This window comes from Vombatus ursinus, unplaced genomic scaffold, assembly GCF_900497805.2.
Source record: "Vombatus ursinus unplaced genomic scaffold, bare-nosed wombat genome assembly UNPS02009835.1, whole genome shotgun sequence".
Lineage (NCBI taxonomy): Eukaryota > Metazoa > Chordata > Mammalia > Diprotodontia > Vombatidae > Vombatus > Vombatus ursinus.
Window position 1 is genome coordinate 22563287 of NW_020949613.1, and position 21732 is coordinate 22585018.

Consider the following 21732-nt stretch of genomic DNA (forward strand, 5'->3'; position numbering starts at 1 on the left):
GAGTCAAATGAATGCTTGGCATGTAGTAAGTACTGTATAAATGTTAGCTATTATTATTGTTGTCAGATTATGTTTTAGGAATATCAATTAAACAGTTGTGGGGAGGATGGATTGGGTAGGGGAGAAATTGGATGTAGGGAGACTGGTTAGGAGACTCAGTTGTTCAGAAGAGAGAGCATGGAGACCCAGACAGGGGTGAGGGGTGTCTGTGTGAACATAGAAAAAAGGGTGGATGGGAGATATAGTGTTAAGGTAGAAATGCTAACACTTGGCAACTGACTGGATGTGAGAAGTGAGGGAGAAGTAAGTGTTGTAAAATGATGGGGTTATCTTAGATGATTCTACAGATCCCTTCCAGAGTCTAATCCCTCTAATTAGAGGACTGTTAAAGAATGTTCGTTTGGCAGTGATGTATGGCTGGGGTAGTAATTTAGGGATGAGCAAATCTAGGCTGCTAACTGTTTCTCAAATGAGCCCTGTACTTCCTTAACTCTGTGGCTTTTCCAAGAATTCTTGTCCCTCTTCAGGTCTGTCTATCTAATTCCTGGTTAATCTTCAAGGTTCGATTTAAATACCATCACTTCTTTCTCAGATTCCTCTAGCCAGAAATACTCTCCACTCCCTCCCTTTCCTGAAGGACAGGAAGGGCAGAATCTTTATATCCCCCACATTGCCTAGCATAACCTCTTGAGTATAGCAGATGTTCAGTAACTTAGTAAATTAAAGAGTCAGGGTTGTTGAGCTCTGAGAGGAGGAAGTCATCAACAAACATTTATTAAGCACTTATTGTATACAAGGCATTATGCTAAACCCTGGGGATATAATGAAAGGTAGAAGATGGACTCTGCAGCTTCTACTAATATTCCTAACTAGGTCAACGATGGCTTACTCATTCTGAGGTTTGTCTGTTTGTAGATTATAAATGCATAGAAACTCCATGTTTCTGAATTGTTATTCCTCATATTATGACCATACGACTGGGTTTTTTGCACAAGAGGGTGGGCAAGATCTTACTGTGGCAGGACAGTGTTGTGATTCTGAAGAGCACAGCTACATGGTTGGCTTTCCTTGTATCTGTATTTGTATTGCCCTGAGGTGTGTGTCAGAGAGACTCCCCATTGGACTGTATTTTATAAGCTCTTTGAGTTCTAATATAAAAGCAATACCTAGAGTTCCTTTTCCCCATTCAATGGTATCTATTCTCTTTTAGACCACCTTGCCATGCTCCTTCAGGTACTAAGTACTCTTATGTTCTCTTTACCCTGCTTACATTAAACCCAGCTTTTCAAGAGAGGATTTAATAAATGCAATAACAGTGAGCTATTTGAATCTTACTAAGGGACAAAGTCTCTGTTTGGCAAAAACTAATCACTAATTATAGAATTTCAGACCTTAACAAGTTGGGGAGGTACTTCTTTGGACAAGGGACCCTTTCTGAAACCATGTTGTGTAGGTATCTATCTTTTGGTCAGGCTGGCCTAATGTAGAACAGGGATGTGTTTTTATTATTTGTTGTATTTAAGCTTCATATCTCCTGTTCTTAAGATGTGATACATGGGATGATTTAGCTTTCTCTCTTAAAACAAACACAGTTGCTTTTTATTTATGTAATCTGATTTTTGTCTTTGTGTTAGTGGCCCAAGGTGGAAAAAAAGTTTCCCATTTGGTCTTTGTTTTTGTCTTTAAATTTTTTTTTTTGATAGTAGTTAAATGGTTCTTTTAAGATTTCCAATCATGAATCATATTGTTTTTTGTATTTCAAGAAATGATGAGACACAGCAAACATTTAAATATGCATGTTATTTTAAAGAAAAAATAGTAATTGAGGGTTCTGGTTGTTAGTTGACTAGTTAGTTAATTGTGCTAGACACAGGGAAATTCAAAGATGAAAAATTACACAGTACCTGTTCTCAAGGAACTTACATTTTAATGAGGTATTAAGACATATAAAAAAGTGCAAGGTAGATGGGGATCAGAACAAAGGTGAGATTCATACAAAGTACTCCAGGAAAATTTGAAGAGAGACTAATTTCAACTAGAGGGATCAGGAAAGGCTTCATGACTCTTTTTAAAAAAAATTTTTTTCTTGCATCACTCTTATTTCTTTCCCTAATTTTCCCTTTATCTCTCTTATTTGGGTTTTAAAATTGTTTTTGAGCTCTTCCAGGAATTCTTTTTGGGTCTGGGACCAATTCACATTTTTCTTTGAGGCTTTGGATATAGCAGTTTTGACTTTGTCTTCTTCTGAGTTTGTGTTTTGATCTTCCCTGTCACCATAACTTTCTATGGTCAGATTCTTTTTGTGGTTGTTGTTGTTTGCTCATTTTCCAGCCTATTTCTTGACTTTTAACTTTATATTGAAGTTGGGCTATCCTCTTAAGAAGGAGGGGGCACTGTTCCAAGCTTCAGGTTTTTTTGTATAGCTCTTTCCAGAGCTAATTCTGGGGGGTCTATAAGTTTCCAGTTCTTGCAAAGTGGTATGCTCTAAAAAGAGGTGTGTTTACTATTCTCCTGGCCAGTACTCTGATCTGTGAGTGACCACAAGTACTCTTTTCTGCCCTGGAACTCTGACCAGGCTACAAGCTTTGGTGTGCTCATGCTCCTTGCCCTGCAACCATGACCCAGGACTTCAACCTGGATCTGAGTATGGGCAATGCAACAGAGTCCTGCACCCAGTGCTGGCAAAGGGACCCTTTTTATCTCCTTCTGACCTGTTATTCTACCCTCTTACCATTTGTGGGCTCTGGAAGCCACTGCTGATTCAGTTGTCCCCAAGGCCTGTTGATGATTTGCTGGGGCCCAGCCTGCCCTCTACTCTCACCCTGGTATGACAGACTTTTCCTGATGACCTTCTAAGTTGTCTTAGGTTAGAAAATTGTTTCACCCTGTCCTTCTGTGAATTTTGCTGCTCCAGAATTTGTCTTGACATGTTATTTACAGTTGTTTGGAGGAGAATTTGCTCAGGCAATTCCCTGATTTTTTTCCTCATCTTGGCTTCATCTCCCACTTCTCTACTCCCCTAGCCTTACTGGAGGTCTTACCTGAAATGCCCTTGAAGAAAATATTTCAACAGAGATATAGAGCTAATGTGTTTCAGGAATGTGGGATGGCCAATGGGAAAGGGCAGGTAAAAACCAGGGAATATTTAGTAGTTAAATTTGGTGGGAATATAGACCTCGGGATGGGGAACCTGATCCCCTTCAAAAAAACAACATAAGTTTGTTGGTAGCTTGGTACCTGAAGATATTATTAAAAAATGATAGAGGTCTTACATAGGGAACTCCTGAAGGTTCTTGAGTACTAGGGTTTTGAATAGACTTTTGGTTAATTGATATGTTGCTAAATATACTTTGGAGCATGGTTTTGATTTAATTTATATTTGAGGATGGATATGTCTAAAGATTCAGGAAATTAACTTCAAACATAAGACTACATACTACAAAGATGTGACTCAGGAGCTGGGAAACTGTCCAGTTCGTAATAGAAACTTTTTTTTATACTGCAGAGTACAAGTTAGAAAAATATACCCAAACTCTTGTGCCCAAGTTCCTGTATCTAAAAAACAGGGACAAAAAGACTGACTTACCAAAAAATATTTCCCTTAGCTCCCTGATACTGTGACTGAAATGTCCACAATTTTAGTAATCCTTTAGATTAGAGGGTTTGTCTTCAGTGGGTCCCTATTAAAATATAAAATGTACCCTTACTTGAGAAGGGTTAATTGAAGAAATAAAATCAAGTCAATAGGCATTTATTGCTTATTGCAATTATATTATTGGTGCTTATTATTGGTGCTTATTATAAGCGCCTACTGTGTACTATGCATCGAATAACTGCTTAAAATTATTCTTTTGTCTAAATTGTGCTTTAAAAGGTATAGAATGGGAAGAAAGGGCAAACCTCTTTAAGAGTATACGTTTTTGGGGAAAATAATAAAATATGGAGGTATTTTAATCTTTAAAGGTATAATGGTTTTTACTATGAACACACAAGTTTATATAAAATGTAAGCTTCTTGAAGGCAGAGACTATTTCATGTTTTCTTTGCATCCCCAGAACCTAACAAAATACCTGGTCCATATCAAGTGCCTATTAAATGCTTCTTCATGGATTAATTTAGTATTGAATTAGTATTTAGTATATAAATTAGTATTAGTATAAATTTAGTATATAAATTAGTATTGAAAAAGAAAAGGTAGATGGGAGAGAGATTTTGATGAAATAACAAACATAATTTACTGATTTATTGAATATGAAAATCAAGAGAAGGAAGGAGTCCAAGATAATTCCTAACCTTGAGCCTAGGTGAATTCTGGTTCCATCAACAGAAATTAATAAGTCAGATAGGGGAACTGGTTTTATGGAGGAGATGATGAATTTGGTGTTAGAAATGTTGAACTTGAATTATAGCTCTGTAGAAGTATCTAGCAAGCCGTTATAAATGTGAGACTAGAGCTCGGGGGAGAGGCCAGGATTGATGACAAATATATGGGAGTCATCTATATACATGTTGAAACAATAGGAGTAGGTGAGCTCTTTGGAGAGAGTTTAAGAGTGGTAATTGAAGATCTAGTCCAGTAGTTTCTAAAGTGGGGGCTATGTAATGGCCTAGAGGGTCATGGCTTAACTCTAAGAAGCGTATGATCATCCAGCTGGAGGATGGGAATACGGGTCACATTCAATCTTTCCTGTATGCAAATCAACCTGCATAACCAGTTATTGGAATTGTCAGCTATACGCCTATCTCACTCTGTCCCCTCCTGCTCTAGGAATTGACCACTCATGGAGATTATAACTTATTTCAACCCAGGCACCCACAAAAGCCATTTCCCCTTCCTCTTCCCTTTCCCCTCCCTATTCTGCAGCTTCCCCTCATCCTGTTCCCACCACAGTGATAGGTTCTGAATGCTGGGGCAATGACAGTGGTTTTTCCATTAAAAAAAAGGTCAGGTTTTTTTTTTCTTTTGGAATAAGGAAATACTCTTCCTCTTTTCAATTTGTATAATGTCAGGAACTGCCCTTTTCTTTTATAGCAAAGCACTATGTGGAACAAAATCCCTGCTCTGCCACTTTATTTGCTAGGTAACTTTAGCAAGTCACTTAGTCTTCCTGGGCATCAGTTGCCTCATCCTTAAAGTGAGGAAGTTGGACTTGAATTCCAAGGTCTTTTTCAGCTTTAAATCTATGATCCTTTGATCCTCTCTTCTTTACCTCCTTCATTACACCTAGATAATCTAGTTTACCTATCTCTAAACTCAGTCTCTCCAGACTTGGGTTTCATCTTCCAAAGGAAACACATAAAAATCCCAGGACTAAGGTGGAAGATTGCTTCAGTTATCAAGGTCTTCTTTCTGATGTTCTTGCTTACATTGTGCCACCTCTTCAACCTATTTCTTGGCTCCCATTTATTGTGACTTTTGACCCAAATGCTTTGCTTTGTCCTTCTGCGCTTTATCCAGATACCTGTCTGATTGCCGATCTAATGAGTGTGTGTGTGTGTGTGTGTGTGTGTGTGTGTGTGTGTGTGTAGGCGATACATGTGCCAAAATAAGTAAATATAAGGTGGTTTCAGGAAGATGAGAGCTCTAATAACTGGAAGGGACTGGAGAAGGGGGAAGAGATCAAGAGAAATCAAGAAGGACTTTCTATAGGTGGTGGCTCCTGAGTGAAACTGTGAAGGAAGCAGAGGTGAGGAGGAAACACATATATGCCATGACTTCAGCTTTTCTACCTGGTTGTAACCCATACCTCTGTTCTGACTCCTCCTTACACCTGCTTGATCTTTCAGTTCTTGTTTGGTGAACTGGAATCTGGATTCCTTGCCTGCATTGACCTTTTCTATTTGCCTAATTCTTCCAGTCTTGCCCTGTTCCTTTACTTGATACATATTATAATCAGTTGACCTGATAGATCCACCTATGTGTTTAAAAAAATTCATGCATGTTTATTTCTTATATTGCTTAGCACTGTTCTTTATACATAGTAAGTATTCAAGAAAGATTTTGGTGAGTAAATCACTGAATTCCTTCACTGAAGTCATGCTCTTAATACCTCACTGTGGTACAGAGGTAACCCTGGGTTCTCAAAGGCAAGGCCAGTAATGTAAGTTCTGGCAGATTTTACCATGTTGCATAGACTGAGAATGAGTCAGTGATGGATTGGATGTCTGTTGTCTAAGAAGCCTTCTAGCTAAGTGCAGGGAATCTCATAGCCAGAGGACTGGCTACTAGGTAAAGAACTTTTCTGTCCACAGTAGGTTATGAAGAGCATCCACTAAGGTATGAAGGATTGCTTTCTGCACCGGTGGTGGCAAGTACCCATATGGGTGAATACAGCGATCCTTGGAGTATTGAAGTGATGATGAACTAATGAATGCCTTTCATTCCTTTAAACTAACTTTCTTGAATGAATCTGTACTCTGGTTTGAGCAATTAATGAGCTGCTTCTAGACTACATAATACAGTTTTTGTGTAATTTAGAGACTGAGAGGATTTCTCTGAACAATTAGTCTCAGTTCCTCAAACTTTTAACTATTTTAAAAGGTACTCTTTGAAAAAAAATAGTATTTAGCTAATGATTTAAGAGAATTTCCTTAACAATATTTTCTGAATTAAACTGCCCATACAGTTGCCAAAGGGAAGGAAATGTCAATCTTTATTTGGCCTCAGTTCCAATAATCTTCATTTCATCATCAAACAGTCAATCGGAATTGGCCTTACATAAATCATTTTGTTTTGTTTCATAAGTAATACAAATATACTTCTCAAAAGAAATTCAGATAAACAGAGTTCTGAACTTAAGAAATTCATGAATTTATTCATAAGCAGCTTCTCCTAGTTACAGAATCTTTGGATCTTGTTGTCATCTTGATCCTGCCAACTTATCCCTGTGTCTCTTGCCAGCTGGAGTCTTTGGCTCACTCTTTGACAACTGGTTAATGTCTGAAAATGATCTGGCTCAATAGACACAAATTTTGATGCACTCCTAGACTCTAATGAGACTACAGCTACTGGCTAGGCTCTTGGGTTGAGAACATCATGGTCATCAGAAGTACAGTCTTCTAGTTTTGTTGGTTATTGACATGTCACCCACATGCTAGACAACTACACAACAAAGCCAATAAGCTGATGAGCTTCCATTACTAAACAAGAATAGAATTCAGGTCTTTTTAAATGTATAGCTATTTCCTCCATCCAGGGCTACTGCAATAAAACATATAATTGTTATTTATTCATTTGTTCATTGATTGCCTTGGACTCTGTAGAAGCTTAATAAATGTTTGTGGAAATGAATTGACTGCTTTTATGTGCAAGGCATTATAATAGATAATGTGGGGGATAACCAGATGACTAAAAAATGATTAATGACATCAGGGAACTTATAATAAAGTATGTACACAGTTAACTACAGTATGGTAGCTTACATTCCTATAAGTTGCAGTCCAATCAGTTAAATCTGTTTTTCCTATTGGCATGATGGGGGGCTATGTTTATTTTTTTATTTATAAAAAATGATCACAAATTGGTCAACAAACATTTATTAAGTGCTTGCTGTGTGCCAGGCACAATGCCAAGCTCTAGAAACATAAAAAAGAACAAAAACATAGATCATGCCATCAAGGAGCTCACATTCTAATGGAAGAGACATTTTGAGGAGGATATGTATTGATTCATCAGAGCAACACAGTAAATAATCAAATAAAATTATATTTAGTATGATGTAGCACTATGTAATATTGTACAAAGTCATTCAAAGATTATATTAAAAATACAATTTGTCTTATATATAACAAATCAACACTTCCTTAAGCTTGTGAGACTTTAAAATAGAAAGATTTTTTGAGAGGACATTTTCATGGAACATTTTTAAGAAATAATATTTCATTTTGAGCAAGCAGACTTCAGAAAAACCCAGAAAGACTTGTATGGACTGATGCTGAGTGAAGTGAGCAGAACCAGGAGAACATTGTACACAGTAACAGCCACATTGTGCAATGACTAACTTTGGTAGATTTAGTTCTTCTCAGCAATGCAAGGATGTAAGATATCTCCAAAAGTCTTATGATGGAAAATGCTATCCACATCCAGAGAAAGAACTATGAAGTATGAATGCAGATCAAAGCATACTATTTGCTCTTTTTTTTCTCCTGTTTTGTTTTGTTTCTTCTTTCTTGTGGTTCCTCCAATTGGTTCTAATTCTTTACAACATGACTAATGTGAAAATATGCTTAATAGGAATGTAAAGGTAGACCATATATCAGATTGCATGCCATTTTGGGGAGGGAGATAGGGAAGGAGGGGGAAAATTTAAAACTCAAAAGCTTATGGAGGTGGATGTTGGAAACTAAAAATAAATTAATAAAAAACCTTAAAAAGAAAAAAATAATATTCCATTTTTTCTACAATTACATGTAAAGACAATTTTTAACATTAATTTTTAAAAATTTTGAGATCCAAATTCTCTCCTTCTCCTTCCTCTGCCTCCCTCCCTGAGATGGTAAGCAATTTGATATAGATTATACATATGTGATCACGCAAAACATATTTCCACATTAGTCATATTATGAAAGAAGACAGACCAAAAAATAAAAAAACCATGAAAAACATGAAAAAAAGTAAAAAATATTATTCTTTGATCTGCATTCAGACTGCATTTGTTCTTTTTCTAGTTGTGGATAACATTTTTCATCATGATTTCGTAGGACATTTTCAAGGAAATTTTTTGGAGAGGATTGCTTGATGCTTTTATTTCAACAAACCTTTATTAAGTACATATTCTGTGGAAAGTAGTGTGTTTCTAGACACTGAGGAAAGTATAAAAATAATAAGCCATGCAGCCTATGATCTATTGCTGCCTAATTAAGTAAAGCAGGAAGTAGTTATCCATTGATTTGTTAATTTCCTTGTACATTGTAAGTGCTTCATAAGTATTTGTTGAATTGAGTGCTTATTACATGTAAAGTGTTAGGTTCTGTTGGAGTATAAATTTTGTGGCAACAGGAATATGATGAATGCAATAGGAAGGTACAAAATATTATTTAGGGAATGATAATTTTCATGGAGGGAGGTGGAATCAGGGAAGGCTTTATAGAAGAAGTAGCATTTGAGCTGGATCTTGAAGGATAGATAAGGTTTCAATAGGTGTAGATTGGAAGGTGAGCACAGAGTATAAAGCAAAGACCAAGAGGTAGGAAAGTGTGGGATGTACATAGGGGACAGTGAGAAATCCAGTTTAGTTGGGATATTGAATATAAAAGAGGTTATTGTGAGACACGGTAGAGTTGTTCCTGATTGTGAGGGGTCTTAAGTGGTGGGTTAAGAAATTTGAAATTTACTCAGTAGTCAACGGGAAACCCATGAAGGGTTTTGAGCAGAAAAGTGACCAATCACATCTATGCACAAGGAAAATTATATGGCATTATTATGGAATGTGGATTGAAGGAGGGTAGAGACTGGAGGTGGTAAAGTGGGTTAGAAGACTGTTTCAGTAGTCCAAGTGTCTGGTAATGAGGGGCTTGCGTCAGTGTTGTATCAATGGTATCAGAGAAGAGGGACTGGCTATGAGAGATATAGGAAAGGGAGATCTGACAGACTGGAACCTGATTGGAATTGACCTATGAAGAAAGAGGATGGATCAAGAAGAACATCAAGGTTTCAAACGTGGGTGACTAGTTGAATTTGTGGCAACCTAATGAAATCAGGAGGAACAGCAAGTTTTAGGGAGAAATGACGAATTCAGTTTTGGAGATGTTAAGTTTGAGGTGTCTGTAGGAAATATCCAGTCGGCAATTTGAAGAGAATAAGAAAGGGATGTCAAGTTGACTTCATTTTTCTAATTATGAATTAATTATGAATTTTTCTAATTATGAGTTATAGCAAATGTAGACTTTGGAGAGCAAGTTGCTGATGATTCTATTATCTTTATGTTTTCTTGTTTTCTTCTTCCACGTCTCATTGACTTTAGCTGCATTATCTTGTCCTTTGATGTTATGTAGAATACATCTCCTTTTAAAATATACTAACCAATCATTTACTTTCCTTTATTGTCTCATTTCTTTTCTTTAATTTCTTTCATTTAATGTCTCATTATATGTAGCAGGGTGAAGGAAAGTTTTTTGTTGTTACTCAGGGGACAAGGGCAGACCAGGAACCTTTACTCTCAGATGACATACACCAGAAGTGAGCTGATGGCAAGGAAGGGTGCGGTTACCTGGAACTTAATATACTATTGAGCAATTGAAGCCTTCTCTGGCTCACTGACCCATTTAAGGAGTTATCTGCCTGAAAAGAATTTGCTGTTTTCCTGAATTTACCCGCCTGCCATGCTTTGGGAGATGGTGAAGTTATCCCTTCTCCACCCTTTCTCCCCTCCATCATCATTCCCTGACCTATTGTCATAACTACTTTTTCAATTTTGTAGCTCTATTTAAATTTTATTCCTTTGCAGGCTATTCTTTTGTAATTGATAGTCTCCAAGGATTAACTGATTTTGTTGCATTCTGAGTGAGTGTTAACTATAAAAGAGGGACCATAGAAAGAAATGAAGATCAAAAATGAACCTAAGACCAATTCCCAGACTTAAATATGAGTCTGTATTAAGCTGCCACACTAACTGTACAGAGAGAGACTTCATAAAGAATCTGTCATCAAAAAAGGAGAGATCCAAATTTGAGATCTTAGAGGTGAAGTAGTTCAAAGTGATAAAAAAAGTTCAAGGCATATCTGTGCACATTCCAGGTATGATTGAAGTAGATTGAAGATAAAGGCCATTGGAGTTCAGGAGGCCAAGAAACCATGATTCCAGTGCCATATAGGGAACCAACTTGGATTTTGAAGTCACTTGGGAGGTGAAGGGTAAAGAGAAACTGAAGCAGGTGTTGAAGTTATCAGTGGAAGTAGAAATATGTCCTGTACACATTGATGTATGTGTTCAGTACATCATAGTGAAGAGAATGTAGGAAGGGTGTGATAAGTAGATGGCATTGAGTGATAATGGTGGAACCATGGCCTGGAAGTGGTACCAAGAAGGAACAGACTTACTGTCTTTTCCTAATGGGCTGTAGGGTATAGTAGATGGAATGGCCTCCATTGGAGAGAGGATATAGAAAAAAGTAAAATCTGGAAGATCTGTGAAGATGAGATTGTTCTGAAGGCTAGGGATGATAGGGATGAGGTAAATTGGAGGTCGAGAGGTAGCCTATGGGAATATGCAAATGAATGGGAAAGGCGGAAGCTAATGGGCAGGATTTTGTTAGTGGAACAGTTTGAAAGATCTTCTTTTGGATTTCTAGGATTTCAGTCTGTCAAGACTGCTGTTTTCCATTTCTTCTCAATAAGATAAAAAAATCAAGCAGGCATCCTGAAGTTTCCCTATGTGTGCTCCCCTTAAAAATAAATTTCCATGGAAAACCAACCGCAAGGAAATAGAAAAGAGAGAGGCAAAATTTTTAAAAAAATTATTTTTCAAGTAATAGAAATCTATCTTTTCTTTCTCCAATTCATACTTCTGCTTCTCCCCATTGAGAAAGAAAGAAGAACAACCCCCCTTTTATAAATATGTAAAGCACATTAAAGCAAAACAGAGTCTCACACTGGACCTATTAAAAAAAGTTTCACCATGTACTTTGGACTCATCACCTTTTTCTCAGCAGGTGGGTAGCATGTTTAATCATAAATACTCTGGAATTATGGTTGGTCATTGTGTTGAATAGGGTTCCTAAGTCTTTCAGAGCTTTTCGTCTTTCCAATATTGTTATTATTGTATAACTTGTTCTCGTAGTTCTGCTTACTTCACTTTACATCAGTTCATATAAGTCTTCCCAGATTTCTCTGAGACTACTCGTTCATCATTTCTTATGTTTTCGTCACTTTCACATACCATAACTTGTTTAGCTATTCTCTGATTGATGGCACCCTATCAGTTTCCAATTCTCTGTTACTATAAAAAGAGCTGCTTTAAATATGTATATGTGAGTATTTTTAGAAGCAGAGCAGTTTTTATTTATTTATTTGAGACTGGCCTAACTTATTTTGGGATTTAGGCATGTGTTAATTTTTGTAGGTAATCTGGGACTTAACCAAATTAATTTGGTTTGATTTGGTTTTGATTAACAAATTATTTGGGTTGATTGTAAGCCATTTTTAAAAAGTTTGTAATTAAAAACAAAAATAAGAGAGCATTATTGAGAAAAATAAATGTTTATTTAACAAGTTGTTCAGGTTGATTCTTTTTCTTCTTGTTTCCCACCTAGGTTCATTGGGGACTCTTATTCTTCCAGCAGTAAGTATATGTTCTATGTTCTATTCCAAAAGGTTATAATGAGAAAATGTAATTTTTTTTGCCTTTTTCATTAAATTAACTTATTTTCAGCATGGTTTTTATATTGTACAGAATTCAAATAACTTATAAATCACATTTTCCTGGGGACACTGGCTTAAAATTACCATTGTCATAGCAGAGATGTCCCTCTCTTAGCCTGAGGGAAACATAGTGTTCCAGAAAATGAGTGTCTTGCTCAGCCTTCTACTTGATTAGTGTTTTGTGGCATATTTACAAAAAGAAAACTTAGTCAACAGTCCGTATGGCCCAGTAGAAAGAACATTAGGTTTGGAACTTATATATGTCAGCTTTAGTCCTGGCTCTTCTGTTAGCTAGCTAGTGACTTTGAGTGAGTCACGTACCACATCTCAATTTTCCCACCTATAAAGTGGGGATAATAATATCTCCCTACCTCTGACACCACCAGTTATGTTATTTTCTGCTAGTTAGCAATTTGTTTACCTTCTCTAAGCTTCAGTTTCCTTCCCTGGAAAATGTTGGTAATAATAATAATACTTCCTAGGGTTGTAGGAGGAAAGTGGTTTGCAAATGTTAGAGTGCTATAGGGTTATAGCAGCAATGAACATTAAAAAATTTATCTATTGTGTATATAGCCCAGAGCTAGAAGCTTGAGGGAGATATGAAGATTAGGTAAGCCCTAGTTTCTGACCTCTTGGGACTTGAAATCTAGAAGGGGCTAAGACATCAATAAGCCATAATGCATTCTATTACTATAAAATGAAGGGCTATAATCACAGCTGAAACATACTAGTTTCCAAAATGCTTTAATACATTATCTTTTGATCTTGTTGTGGGAGTTATAACCCCCCATCTCAGACCTCAACAGGTCTGAGAAGGATCTCAAGTAGAGAGCAAGACTGTGGGTCTGATTGAGCATCACATAAGGGATCAACTGAGGAGAAAAGAGTTTATTAGCTCTAGGGAAATCTCCAAGGAGAGTTCCGCCAGGATGGAGGAACTTGGGGCTTTTAATAGTATAGTAGGCTAAGCATATAGCTCATCAGTGACATTCTGTGGCAGGAGGAAGGAGGGAAAATATATAAACCTTGGGGGTCACAGGAGTTGCTAAAGGTAAGGTTTTTTCTTGTGGGTTAATGTATTTTCTCTGTGACTAGCGTTATCATCAGTGGCCATACCCTGGTAAAACCATCTCAGCAGACAGTCTAAATCAGGTTGAGGGTAACCAATGGGTCTCAAATCTGTTGGTGAGTTAGAGGGATGTCTACTCCAAGCATGTGAAGATTTCTCCTGGTAGAAGGAGCAGATGAGGATCATTGTTTCCAGTGGTCACAGAGGAGGCTGAAGTAAGCTCTGTGGAGCACTTAGAGCTTGGTCAGGTGTTGAAGATTCCAAGGTTATCCAGTGCATCCCAGGTCATCGTCAGTCATCTTGACTTTTGTCCTGCCAGTGGACTTTGATGACTCCGGATGAGAGAATGAGGCTGATGACTTTGTGCAACTCTGCTTCACTAAAATCCAATTCATGCACAAGTCAAGATATCACTCTCAATGTCATTGGGCCTTTTTGACAATGAAGAATGAGCAGCACCATCAGAATATACTGTTTTGTAAGGAAATCTCCAAGATCATGGGAGACCTTTTTAAAATAGAGTAATTCTTTTTTTAAATGAAATTTTTTCTTCAATTTTGCAAAATCTGCCTTTTCTCCTCACTGCCCCTGCCCTCCATTGAGATTGAAAGAAAAACAAAAATGTTGTTGTAAACATTTATAGTCAAACAAAATACATTTCCACGTTGGTCATGTGTTTTATACATTGTGTGTGTGTGTGTGTATGTGTGTGTGTGTGTGTGTGTATGCATGTATGTTACTCCTACACTCTGAGTCTTTCACCTTTCTATCAGGAGGTGGGTAGCATTTTTGATATTGACAATTTGGTGATGTCCATGCATAGTCAGTCACTTTTTGTGTTGTTGAAAAAGAGTGTTTGCTATGACCAGTGAATTATCATTTTAAGCTTTTATTTAATATTTATTTTTCTGCAGTTACATGTAAAAACAACTTTTAACATTCATTTTTAAAACTTTGAGTTCCAAATTCTCTCCCTTCCTCCCTCTACTCCCCTCCCCCATTGAGAAGGCAAGCAATTCCATATAGGTTATACATATGTAGTCCTGCAAAACATATTCATAATAGTCATGTTGTGAAAGAAAACATAGACAAGAAAAAAACTCAAGAATCATAAAGAAAAATAAAAGAAGTGTGCTTCAATCTGTATTCAGTTGCCAACAGTTCTCTGGGGATGGATAGAATTTTTCATCATAAGTCCTTCAGATTGTCTTGGATCCTTGTATTGCTGAGAATAGCTGAGTCATTCACAGCTGATCATCCTGACCAGTGAATCATTTTGACAAAACTCTTTTAGTCTCTGCCTTATTTCATTTTGTACTCCAAAGTCAAACTTGCTTGTTATTCCAATTGTCTTTTGATTACCTACTTTAGTATTCTAATCCCCTATGATGAATGTGGCATCTTTTTTTTTTTTTTTTTTGGTGCTATTTCTAGAAGATGTTTTAGGTCTTCGTATAATTGAGCAACTTTGGCCTCTTTAGCATCAATGATTGGAGCATAGACTTGTATTACTCTGATGTTGACTGGTTTGCCTTGGATTTGAACAGATACCATTCTGTCATTTTTGAGATTACAGGTTCCTATGCAATATTGATCTTTGCAGTATTGGACTTTTCTTTTGTCAGCAGACACAACTACAGCTAAGCTTCCTTTCAACTTTGGCCCACCCGCATCATTTTTTCTGAAGCTACCTATAGTTGTTCTCTGCTCTTCTCCAGTAACATGCTGGACACCTTCTGAACTGAGGGGCTAATATTTCTATGTCATATCTTTTTTTACTACTGTCCATGGGGTTTTCTTGGCAAAGATACTGGAATGGTTTGCCATTTTCTTCTCCCGTAGATCACCTTTTGTCTGAACTCTTCCCTATGACCTGTCCATCTTCAGTAACCCTGCATGGTATAGCTCATAGCTTTATTGAGCTATGCAAGCCCCTCCACCAAAACAAGGCAGAGTATAAAAGCTTGAACTTAATATTAAAAAAAAAACCTAAGATCATTGGAACTCATCCCATCACTTCCCAGCAAATGGAGGGAGAAGAAATGGAAGCAGCATCAGATTTTATATTCTTGGGCTCAAAGATCACTGCAGATGGTGACTGCAGCCATGGAATTAAAAGATGCTTGTTCCTTGGAAGAATAGCTATGGTAAATCTAGATAGTATACTAAAAAGTAGAGATTTTACCTTGCTGACAAAGGTCCATATAGTCAAAGCTGTGGTTTTTTTTTTTTTTTTAGTAGTAAAGTTGGGCTGTTAGAGTTGGATCATAAGGAAAGCTGGAGTGCTGCAGAATCAATGCTTTCAATTGTGGTACTGGAGAAGACTTTTGAGAGTTCCTTGGATAGCAAGGAGATCAAATCAGTTAATACCTAAAGAAATTAATTCAGGCTTCTCATTGGAAGGACAAATACTGAAGCTGAAGCTTAATTATTTTGGCCACATAATGAGAAGACATTGGAAAAGATCCTGATGCTGGGAAAGATTGAAGGCAAAAGGAGAAAGGGAAGGCAGAGGATGAGATGAATGGATAGATATGGAAGCAACAAATATGAGGTTGGGTAGACTTCAGGAGATAATGGAGGATAGAAGGGTCTGATGTGTTATGATCCATGGGGTCATGAAGTATCAGACAGGACTGAATGCCTGAACAACAACTTTTCACTTCACAGTTCTCTAGGCAAGTCTCTAAGTTACAGAGAAGGTGATGCCCTGCTTCTGTAGGAGTTTTTCATTGGAGAGTTCTCTATACTAATAAAATCACAGGTCCAGTCCCTATCCCTTTATATTTTAAAATATTGCACCAAATTTCAAAGGTATTTTTATACTTTGAGGCTTGCAAATGCTAATATTTTTGATAATATTTTCCCTGACATAGGCAATCATGATAATTTTGCTTAAAATGGAAATGATGAAAGCATACCATTAAATAGAGCTATAGAAAATTATCTTGCTGTCAACTCTGTTCTTTATTTCTCCTTTTGATATGCTGGAGTCCTCTTTGTTTTAAGAAGGAACACAAAAAAATGAAAGTGTACTGCGATATTACACTGATGAATATTGTCTTGGGATTTTTCTTTTTCTTTTTCCCTTTGGAAAAAACAAGTAACTTTGAAAATCCAGGTTTATTTTTCTTCAGTTAGGAATTTTAAAAAAAGTTGATTTTAAATTTATCACATTAATAATTTTTAGTTACTTTAGAAATGGTTATCTTATATTCCTTTGTTCTATTTTGAGAGGCTCTTTTTTTCTGTTTTGCCATTTGCCCTTATCAGCAAACCAAATATAGAATAATTGAATATATAAGTATTTATAAATTGGATTAAATGATATAATTTTATATGATATGTTAGATACTAGAATATATGGTTATTATATATTTCTGCAGTAATTTAAATGAATTTGGTCAAAGACATCTGAGAACTGAAATATTACTTGAGAAGACAAGACCATGAGATATTTGCCCATTAATGGGGATAGTTTCTGGCATTATTCCATATTCTCATCTGTGCTCTCATGTTTAGCCATAAGTCTCATTTTGAGACTGCCCTGAAAGGGTTAATTGATAGCAGAAATTGATTAAAATGCAAAGAAATTCAGAGTGAGTGCTGCTGAGCTTAATTATTATGTTAGTCAATTAACAAATGACAGAATAGTTTATGCAGTTCAGGAATCATGGAGCAGCAGAGCTTATCTTTTGCTAAGGAAAATATAGTACATTTCAAAGGAGGAAAAAGAGAAGATGAAAGACAGGCTCCTCTTATAGGTGCAAAATTAAATCTCCTGCAAGGCTGCCTGCCACTGAGTAGTTCAACTCTTCAAACAAGAAAAGATATGGTAAGGGTAAATCAATGGGAATACCAAATGTCATCAGTTTTTTTGTTAAGATAAAGTAACTCTTGAAATTGAAAATGACAATTAGCTGCTTTAAGCTAGAGATAATTCTCATGCATTTGTTTAGGAACTCCGTTATTTGAAGAGGAACCAAGAGAATGAGTCAATGAGGAAATGAACAATTGCTATTAGGAATTTTGAGTTATCTTGGATGAACAAATTCTTAAAAACTTGAAATTATCTTTGTTAAATATTTACGATATAGGTCCAAACATAAATTGTATTTCTTCTGGTTTATGTAAAATAAGTGTAGATTATAATTGACATTTTTTAGCATACATATACATATTTTCCCTTTCTTTTAAAAATTACAATTTTTTGTTATGATGAGAAAATCATCAACAAACACAAATATTTTCTAGACACAAAGGACAGAAAATGGAGTTGCATATGAAACTATGTATCTATCACATATCACTTGTTTGCTTTTTCCTTTTAAGGTAATTTCATTTTAGAGTGTGTCTCATAATTAGACCAACATTTGTAGTTAACTTTCTGTTCTTTTAAATGATTAAAAGCACTTCCGAGTTTGAAAAGAGTACTGAATTTGTTCTGACCTTGTAACACTGACCTGCTTTTTTTTTTTTCCAGCTACCCTTGAATAGTGCAAATGAATTATATGAAGTACATGTTACTGGACATACACAGAATCAGACATTGTTTTCTGATAAAACCCTCTTGATCTTTGAATCCAAGAGATTATCCGTCTTCATTCAAACAGACAAGTTCCTTTACAAACCAAAACAAGAGGTGAAATTTCGTATTGTCACTCTCTACTCTGACCTCAAGCCATATAAAACTATCACAGACATCCTAATTAAGGTAAGTACCATTTGGAAACATAGCAGTAAGCTCCAGCCCTTGGCTTTGTATTTAAAGGGAAATTCTATTAACAAATGGGAAAAGTGGATAGAATACTGGACTTGGACTTAGGAGAACTGAGGTCAAGGCTTAGTTCTTATGCTTGACCTTGAAAGTCACTTGACTTTTCTCAATCCCAGTTGACTCATCTCTGTCTTCTAAATTCTTAAGAGGAAAAGACTTTATAAGCCTTAAAGCACTATAGAAACGTGGCTTATTATTTTTAACAGTAGGATATTTTGGTTTTGTTTCCTTTTTACTCTGCTTGCAATACATAGAACCAAGTCAAGTCAACTTGTGAACAATTCAAATATTTATGAATCACCCACTGTGTGCCAGGTACTGGGCGAAGCACTAAAGATACAAAGAAAGGCAAAAACCTGCCTTTTCCCTGAAGGAACTTCAGAGTTCAAAGGGGAAGACAATGTGCAGACAACCACGTACAAACAAGATGTAGTCAGGATGGTTGGTGTCCTTAGTTCTCAAAGAAGACCAAAGTGACATCACTGTGTTGGGATCAAGGTACAGTGTATCAGATTGTGGCTGATGAGACAAATACGAGCTTGGAAGGCTCTACCACAGGCTGGGCATGAATAGTTCATATGATCATTTGGAGTAAAGATGTCTCTAAGTGTGCTCATCTCATGTTTCCTTTGAGCTACTTTATTTCCAACAGTGCCTTCTTTGATGTGGGCATGCTCTGCTGGGTGGTCCTGTGCCAATGTCTCCCATGCCTCATGATCAGTTCCAAAGTTCTTCAGAGACCTTGAGAGTGTCCTTGTATAGACATGATAATCTTAGGCGAAAAGTACTAGATTAAAGGAGGGCCAGGAAGGGCTTCTTGCAGAAGGTAAGAATCAGAATCTTATATAGTTGGAAGGTGCCTTAAAAGTTGTCTAATCCAAATTCCCTCAGTGCAGCCTCTGCTTGTCGTAGAAAGCTCACCAATAGAGAGGCATCTTCATTAGTCTGCAGGGTTTTTGATAGTGAGGCTGGGATTTTGTGATCTGGCCTGGCTTTCATTGCAATTTCCTGTGACATCTTTCAAGTTTTCCATTTATAAGATAGGGAGACATCTGCTGACCTTCTGGAACACTTCTTATGATTAATATCACATGGAAGGCAAATGTAGGCCTTCCAGACTATCCCTACTGTTGTTTCTGTTGTTGTTTCAGAGTTAGCAACTATCTGAATTTGTGGGCAATATTCCATAGCACCTTGTTTGTAATGGAAATTTAATGTGTCTATCATTTCCATACTGAGCTTTGCAGCCAAAGTAGGGTAGGAATGTTAGAAGTATCTCTTATGTGCCCATCTTGGTAAATGATTCTGTAGTACACAGTTTAAGAATATTGAAGGAAAGATTGGACAAGGAGGTAGCCAAAAGCTATGAATCAAGAGGTGATGGGGGAGGTGAGATGTGGTTGTATAGACATAGCTGGAGGTGAGACAACTTGAAGGAGAAGGGAGAAAGATTTTCTTTCAAGACATGACAATGTGACTTCCTGCCATTCTGTGGAGGTGATTTACTGGTAGTTTAGTGTATGGGGAAGTTCTGAGAGTGCTGTGGAATGTTAATTGTTCGGTCGTTTCAGTTGTGTCTGATTCCCTGTGACCCAGTTTTGGGGTTTTCTTGGCAAAGATATTGGAGTGGTTTGCAGTTTTCATCTCCAGCTGATTTTACAGATGAAGAACTGAGGCAAACAAAGTGAAATGACTTGCTGAGGATCTCTCAGCTAGTAAGTGTCTGAGGCTGAACTTGAACTCACAAAGATGAGTCTTCCTGATGCCAAGCCCAGTGCTCTATCCATTGTATCACTTGACTATCCTGCAATGTCACTAGCCATCACTAAATAGCGAGGTGATGCAGCATATAGAGTACCGGGCATGGAGTTAGGAAGACATGAATTCAAATTTCACCTCAGCCACTTACTAGCTGGGTGACTTCAGGAAAGTCACTTAACCTCTCCCTACCTCAGTTTCCTCAACTGCAAAATGAGTAAATAATGGGACCTACCCTCCCAGGATTATTGTGAGGATCAAATGAGGTAATATTTGTAAAGTGCTTAGCACAGTGCCTGGAAGTAGTAGGCGTTTAATAAATGTTTGTTCCTTCTCCATTTACAATAGGAGAAGGTACAATTATATTTCTTCTCCCTCTTCCTAGAAGTGGCTTTGTCATCTTTTGTCATTTTTGTTTTTATTAGACAGTACCTGGCACATAGTAGGTGCTTGTTGATTGATGGATTGATTATATGATCTCTTGGAACTCCATTATCTGATGCTGGGGTGGATATCTTCCTAAGAGTCTTCATACTTTTAGACAATTCAGTGCTCTTCATGTTCCACTTAAGTCTTGTATTTGAAAATCAAATTTTCTATTCAGCTCCGGTCTTTTCATCAAGAATGCTTGAAAGTCCTCTATTTCACTGAATGACCATTTTTTCCCCTGAAGGATTATACTCAGTTTTGCTGGGTAGGTGATTCTTGGTTGTAATCCTATCTCCTTTGCCCTCTGGAATATTATATTCCATGCTCTGTGGTCCCTTCACGTAGAAGCAGCTAAATCTTGTGTTATCCTGATTGTGTTTCCACAATACTTGAATTGTTTATTTCTGGCTGCTTGTAATATTTTCTCCTTGACCTGGGAACTCTGGAATTTGGCTACAATATTCCTAGGAATTTTCCTTTGGGGATCTCTTTCAGGAGGAGATTGGTGGATTCTTTCAATTTCTATTTTGCCCTCTGGTTCTAAAATATCAGGACAGTTTTCTTGGATAATTTCTTGAAAGATGATGTCTAGGCTCTTTTTTTTTTGATCATGGCTTTCAGATAGTCCGATAATTTTTAAATTTTCTCTTCTGGACCTATTTTCCAGGTCAGTTGTTTTTCCAATGAGATATTTCACATTGTTTTCTAATTTTTCATTCTTTTGGATTTGTTTTACAGCATCTTGATTTCTCATAAAGTCACTAGCTTCCAATTGCTCTATTCTAATTTTTAAGGAAGTATTTTCTTCAGTAAGCTTTTGGACTTCCTTTTCCATTTGTCCAGTTTTGCTTTTTAGGGCATTCTTCTCCTCATTGGCTTTTTGGACCTCTTTTGCCATTTGGGTTAGGCTATTTTTTAAGGTGTTATTTTCTTCTGTATTTTTTTGGGTCTCCTTTAGCAAGCTGTTGACTTGTTTTTCATGATTTTCTTGCATCACTCTCAGTTTTTCCTCTACTTCTCTTACTTGCTTCTCAAAATCTCTTTTGAGCTCTTCCAAGGCCTGGGACTGATTCATATTTTTCTTGGAGGCTTTGGATGTAGGAGCTTTGGCTTTGCTGTCTTCTTCTGGTTGTATGTTTTGCTCCTCTTTGTCACCAAAGTAAGATAATATAGTCTGACTCTTTTTGTGAGGTTTGGTCATGATCCCGGTCAATTACTTGAGTTTTAAACTCTTTGTTAAGGTAAGAGTCTGCTTCTAATGCAGAGAATGTACTGTCCCAAGCTTCAGGGGTTTGTACAGCTGTTTTCAGAGATAATTCTAGGGATCTGAAAATTTTCAGT

General features: G+C 36.9%; 1 protein-coding gene across 2 annotated transcripts in view; it reads left to right on the top strand.

Annotated features, from left to right (window-relative positions):
* The window catches only part of CD109 (CD109 molecule), a 155598-nt gene that overhangs the window by 28657 nt on the left and 105209 nt on the right, over positions 1-21732 (top strand). For both annotated transcript variants that reach the window (XM_027852946.1, XM_027852947.1), the window contains exons 3-4: positions 12250-12278; positions 17911-18141. In XM_027852946.1, coding sequence (XP_027708747.1) covers positions 12250-12278; positions 17911-18141 — 260 coding nt within the window. The remainder of the gene's footprint in view (positions 1-12249; positions 12279-17910; positions 18142-21732) is intronic.